General features: G+C 50.5%; 1 protein-coding gene across 1 annotated transcript; it reads right to left on the bottom strand.

Annotated features, from left to right (window-relative positions):
- Positions 1-425: 425 nt before the first annotated feature.
- Positions 426-5,890, bottom strand: ZFP36L1 (ZFP36 ring finger protein like 1). Its single transcript, XM_065941935.1, has 2 exons — positions 5,679-5,890; positions 426-3,239 (listed from the first exon to the last, which is right to left on the bottom strand). The coding sequence occupies exons 1-2, from the start codon at positions 5,733-5,735 to the stop codon at positions 2,280-2,282; spliced, it is 1,017 nt and encodes a 338-aa protein (XP_065798007.1). The 5' UTR covers positions 5,736-5,890; the 3' UTR covers positions 426-2,279.
- Between the last annotated feature and the right edge of the window lie 207 nt (positions 5,891-6,097).

Consider the following 6,097-nt stretch of genomic DNA (forward strand, 5'->3'; position numbering starts at 1 on the left):
AGAACAAATCCAGGTTTGCTGGAGTGTCATACGCTACATCCCCCTCTTCATCCTTTCAGCACCCCAAACATTATGACCACAGACTAAGCAGGGAAGACTGGAAGCCCCCATGCCTCAGGTCTCCAGAAGAATCTTCGAGGCTACAAGGGTGGGTAAGGCTGGCGCCTTGTCAACAACCAACAACTGGGCAGGTTAATACAAATACAGGCTGCTTTGCAATCAACCCCCACACCATCCCCTCTAAGCTCAGCAGAATTCCAACCTCAAGAAAAGGAACCAGCCACTGGTTTAGCTGTTAAAAGAGAAGAAATCAACCAATGCCCTTCCCCCCTCCTCCCCCTCCTAGCACCTACCTCATCTACAAAGGACAAGCCTACAAGCAAAGAGCAAAGCCAAAGCAAGCAAAACCAGCTTCACCATCAATGTTTCTTGAAAAAAATGGGTTTATTGATTTTTAAACTGCAAATAGTCGTTACAAAAAGTTTTTTTTAAATAAATTCACACAAAGAAAGAGAAATAGAAAGCGACGGTAGTGACCAGCAAGAGGAATAATAATTACATTCATCTTAATGTGTGGTGTGCCAGTTCTGTTTATATTAACATTGGAAAACTCCAAAACCTGGAATCCAGAACCTCAAATCTGCAATCGGAATGTCTTGAGATGGGCACGTGGAAGTCAAAGGGTTTCTTTTTTTTTTTTTTCCCTTTTAGAAGCTATACATAAAAAGTTGTTTTCCTTCTGTACTGTCACAGAACTTTTACATACATTCTCAGTCCTAGTTGTGAAAGGCCAAAAGAGAAAGAAACTCAATTTGCAGTCCAACACAAAGGGGGGAAATTTCTAAAATAAATAATCCAACAGTTTTTTGCATTTTTTTAAATTAATTTTTCATTTTTTTAAAATAAAATAACCAAAAAAAGTGTAAAGTTACAAAAAATGTCGTTGAAGAATAATATATTAAAACTGTGGAAAAAAAGGAAAAAGACACGTCACAAAATTTTAAGATTAATATGAAGATCATAATTTAACATAAAAGAATATATTCTATGGATTTGTCATCCCGATAAATATGAACAAAATTAACAAAAAAAAAGCATAGTTTGGCAATAAATACGTTTTGATAAGTTAAATAAGCTTTTTTATATTGATGTGCAGTGACAAGCAAAATTTTTGCTCTCCAATTTCTGAAAGTTATATGAAGTTTAAAACCCAGGGAAAAAAGCATGGCGTGAGTGCTCTAAGGATAGACCTACGGTATTCTAGAGCAAAAACCATTAAAGCTACTTCTACAGGAAATCGTTTTACACAGATATTGTATGTGGAATGAATACCATTAACTGCTCACCCCTTACATGTTTTTTTTTTTTAAGCTTTTCTCTCTTTTTGTTGTTATTTTTAAGATGTCACATATGAACTGGGGAACTTTAGCACCAAAATCAAGTCTCTCATAGTCCATCTAGCTTCCCCTTCCTCCCCACTTAAAAAAGAAAAAAATTAAATCACAAAGTCCCACTTATGTCACAATCTTCATCCGCTTTTGCAGTCTTCCTTCCTGCAGACCTACACGAACCCAGGCAAGATTAGTCAACAGAGGTTCAGGTCGGGAAGAAAAAAGGTTTTGAATGTCAAGACAGGTTTCCCCAAAAACCCAAGTCTGGCAACAACTCTCCCGAGGGGGGTGTGGGGGCTACCAGGGAGAGGGAGGGAGGAAGTGTGTGGGAGACTGAAATGAAGGAAAGGTGCAATTCTGTTGCCAGTGGAGGGAGCTGCTGGGTCTACATGCCCCCCCACCTCCCCCTCCCCTGGGCAGAGGCTCTGGGAGGCCCACGGGTGCCCTCTGGCGCTGAAGAGGTAATGTAGTCACAGTGACAAAGTTAGATTACAAGGCACTAAGTTGCTTCTGTAAACTGTTACTGCTTTTTCTTTTGTGATTTGGCACTTAAGGCTTAAGCCAGGGGGGGTAACAAAAAAAAGGCATCTACTGACAAATATGGGACTTGTCTGTTATGCATGGTTAAGTGGGCTATAAAAATCGAGGGGGTTCAAGCCAGAGGAAGCTACTGACAAATTGACTTGTCCTTATCGTTGGGGGGTGGGGTGTAAAGAGGGGCGAGGGAAGGGGTGGTCCAAGGTTCTGGGGGAAAGGGGTTGAGCTTAACCTTGTTATGTAGGGGTTTGTCAGGAATTGGATGGGGAGGGAGGTAAGGGGAGGGGATGTGGGGAGGGGATGAGGAGGTGGGGGAGGAGAGTAGGCAGGGGGGTCCCTCCCTACCCTGGTTTAGTCATCTGAGATGGAAAGTCTGCTGAAAATGGGCAGGCGTCTTGAGTTGTCCAAAGTAGGGGAGTCTGAGCCACTGTGGCTGCTGCTGGAGCTGCTCAGGTAGCCCTCCTGGTCCGAGAGAGAATCCTGAGGGCTGGGGGGAGAGTCAAACATGTGAGGGGACTCAGACATGGGCCGGAAGAGGAAGGTGGTCGGGGAGCCACCCCCAGGCAGCCCCATGCTAGGGGCAAAGAGGCTCGCCAGCTCCTGGCTGGAGAAGGCGAAGGGGTTATTGGTGCCATCGGGGAGGGTGGGTGAGCCCAGGAGGTCATCGGCGCTCAGGATGGGGGGTGGGGTGATGGATGTGGGGCTGTCCAGCAGCCCTGTGGCAGCGGCGGTGGCGGCGGCACTGGGAAACCCAGCAAAGCTAAAGCTATGCTGGAGGCGGGGACGGTCAGCAGAGAGGTCCCGGGCCCCGGCCAGGGCACGGCGCTCCTCGGCGTTATGGATGAAGTGGCAGCGGGGCCCATATGGGCAGAAGCCGATGGTGTGGAAGGTGCGGCACAGCTCCGTCTTGTACTTGGGGTGGCGGGTCAGGCTTCGGAGCTCGTGGATGCCGTGGGCGAACTGGCACTTGTCGCCGTACTTACAGGCTCCGTTCTCCTCGAAGGGGCGGCACAGCTCGGTCTTGTAGCGGCTGGAGTTGACCTGGCCGCTTCCCGGCTGCTTCTGGGGGGGCAGCAGCCGCTCGCCCCCTTCTGAGAAAGAGCGGTCTCGGAATCGGCTGTCCCGAGAGCTCAGAGCTGGGGCTGGCTCACCCTTGAGGCTGCTGAGGAGCTGGTTCTGGTGGAATTTGGAGCTGGGCAGAGTGACCGAGTGCCTCCGGGGGAAGCCCCCACCGGCAGGGGTGCCCACCGCCTTCCTGTCCAGCAGGCACCCCCCGGCACTGGGAGTACTGTAGTTGAGCATCTTGTTACCCTGGAGGGGAAAGCAAGGAGAGAGACTGTGGTTAGTGACAAAGGCCATCCACCAGGCCAAGAAGGGTATCCTAAGGGCAAGCCCCCTCCACATCAGAAATGCTCCATCTCTCTCAAAGGAGCCCACCATCCCCACCTCTGCCCTGGCAAGCCCCCTCCTCCTCCTCCTCCCATTCCAGCAGTCAAGAGGGTTTACTTTGGTCCCAGGCAGAAGAAACCACAAAAATCCTGGCCTATGTGAGAAATTGTTTTACACACGCACCTACTCCATGCCAATCCCTGGAATCCACTGTCATATCCTGTCCCCAAAGCTACCACTTTCATCCAGAAAATCCAACTCCACCTTCCTCAGTTGAAAATATCTCACGCAACTCACAAACTCTCACTTCCCACCCTCCTAACAAAAAAAGGTAAGCCACAGGAGACTATGGGCTAGGCCTCCTTTCAATCAGTCCCTGCTTAACTGACTCCCCCCCCCCACACACACACCCCCCAACACACACACACACACAGTCTGGCCGAAGACGCTCAACTTCCTCCTTCAGAAGTGATCTATTGCTTTGGCAACAGGTTTCCAGACTGCCTTCACTTTACCTTGCAGCTTAGAGGGGGAGAGGGAGGGGCTGAAGGAGAAATCCCTGATTGGGGGGAGAGAGGGATGTGATCCCCTGAATACAAAACTCCCATGCTCCCAGAAGGGGAGCCTTCTACAATGATCTCTCCCACCATTCACTGCGCACCCCACCCCCTCCGCTGAGAGGATGCCTTTGCAGTTAGTCTCCTGGCTGCAAGAGCAGGGTAGGATAAGAGCGCCAGTGTTTAATCTTTAACGCAAAGCTGCAGGTGGGAAGGAAAAGGAAAGCACCAAATCCCCCCAACCTCCTCCCAGTCAATAATGGACGTGGGGGGGGGGGGGCAGAGGCACTACAGACAGGTCTCTGTTCCAATGGGACTCTATTCACCTGCCCAACCTGTACCTAAGATTTGGAAAGGGTGTGAGCAGGGGACCTGGGAGTTGGCTTCCCGGCCCATGTGGGTGTCATTGTGCAAATTCTAAAGTTGGCCCCTTAGGATCAGCTGCGGGGGATCGGGAATCTGTAACAGCAACCACCCCCTGGAGCGGATTACAGGAACCCAGTGGAGAGCCAGTTCCCAACAATGAGGTTCATTTAAAAAGTCCAGCGGGGGGAGGGAGCAAGAGAAAGAGAAATGGATCAAAGAGCCGGAGAGCCGCGAAAAGAAGGAAGAAGTGCCGGCTAGCTCCGGCAGCCGCCAGGGCAACTGGAGTTTGGAAAGGCACAGGGAGGGAAGGAAACTGAAATTCAAATTTTTGATCTTGCTCTTCAGCTCCAGGGTGTCCCTGCACCCCAATCCTGCAGCCCTGGGGCCCTGGCAGCTGCACCGACTGGAGAAGCAAGCTAGGAAAAGACACCAACATGACTCGACGTGTTTAAAAGAAGGCAAAACACTTTAGCAATTAAAAGTAGCCAAGCAGCTTCTCTCTTTCAAACTGGGAAGAGGGGGCGAAAAAAAAATTAACATCCACAGGCTTCTGTTATATACCCTTAAACTACACTCCTGGAATAAATATTTCGGATTTAAAATTCGCCTTTTTCCACACCGGCTGGCAAACTACACGACTTAAAGAGGCCCTCATTAAATCCTTCCTCGCCAAGACCCTAGAGTTCAGACGGGCATTTTGTCGTCGTGTCTCCCCCTCCGCCGCCCCCCCCCAATCCCGTCCATATCCACGAGTCTCATTCTCAGAAAAGAGGAAAGCGGGTGAACCCGAGTCCCACTTTCACCCCCAAAGTTTGCAGCACGATCGGCTATCACAACAGGAAGCCTGTAGAGCTGGGGCGAACTGAAGTCCCAAGGCAAGCTCGTTTGACAACATCCTTTGAATCACAACTCTTGGCCTTTTTCTCGCAGATCCCCAGTCTCTCCAGAACAGAGGGGGAAATCACCCAGCAAAACGTCATCCCAAGATTCTCCTTCCCAAGGGACCTGCACCTCCCGACCTGCAGTCCGGCAAAGTGGCTGGAGAGACTCGAACTCCCTCCCGGGAGCGGCGACACCCGAAACGGAGCAAACTAGCGAAGCCGGGCTCAAGAGCGGAACGTCACGGACGAAAAGAATCACCGAAAAATTGCCCCAACCCCAAACACTGCCCCGGGCAGCCCCCACGCACACTGCGCCCCCTAAAACTCTGGCCTCTGGATTCCCAGGTAATCCCCGCCAGGAATGGTTGAAACGCAAAGGGTGGGGAGGAGAAAGCCAAATTCCTTCAAACTGGGGAGAAAAATGAAGCGGAAAAAACAACCATCTCGCCTCTCTTCCTCTCCCCCACCACTGCCTGTCCAGACCTAAACTTTTGGAGATTCTTTTTGAGGACAAAAGAAAAAAGACTTTGAAAAGGAAACGCTGCGCTCCACTTTACCTTGCATAAAACTTCGCTCAAGTCGAAGATGGTGGCAGACACGAGGGTGGTGGTCATCTTGGGCGCTCGCGCGGGGCAGGGACGAGGGTCTGGTGTGTCGCGAAGGTCCCGGTGCGGGGAAGGCGCAGCCTCCGGCTCTCCGGTCAGGAGTCCCACACGCCTGCTCCCGGCGCCCCTCGCCTTTCTGACTCTCCCGGGCTGCGGCGCGCGAAGCCCAATTTATATAAGTTTCAGATTTGGTGGGCCGGAGGGGGAGGAGGAGCTTTAAACTTATTTAAATGAGGAAGAGGAGGAAAAAAAAGTTGATTGACACTTAAGTTGAATCAGCCATGCGGTCAAACTCGGGGGAAAAAAAAAAAAGAAACTTTCAAAAGGAAGAAGGGGGAGGGGAGACAAGGAAAGAAGGCGAAGAGGAAAAA

This window comes from Muntiacus reevesi, chromosome 7 (assembly GCF_963930625.1).
Source record: "Muntiacus reevesi chromosome 7, mMunRee1.1, whole genome shotgun sequence".
Lineage (NCBI taxonomy): Eukaryota > Metazoa > Chordata > Mammalia > Artiodactyla > Cervidae > Muntiacus > Muntiacus reevesi.

Coding starts and splice junctions, on each gene's coding strand:
- ZFP36L1 (XM_065941935.1), bottom strand. CDS start 5,735: ATGACCACCACCCTCGTGTCTGCCACCATCTTCGACTTGAGCGAAGTT. Junction 3,240..5,678: donor TGAGCGAAGTTTTATGCAAG/GTAAAGTGGAGC, acceptor TTTCCCCTCCAG/GGTAACAAGATGCTCAACTA.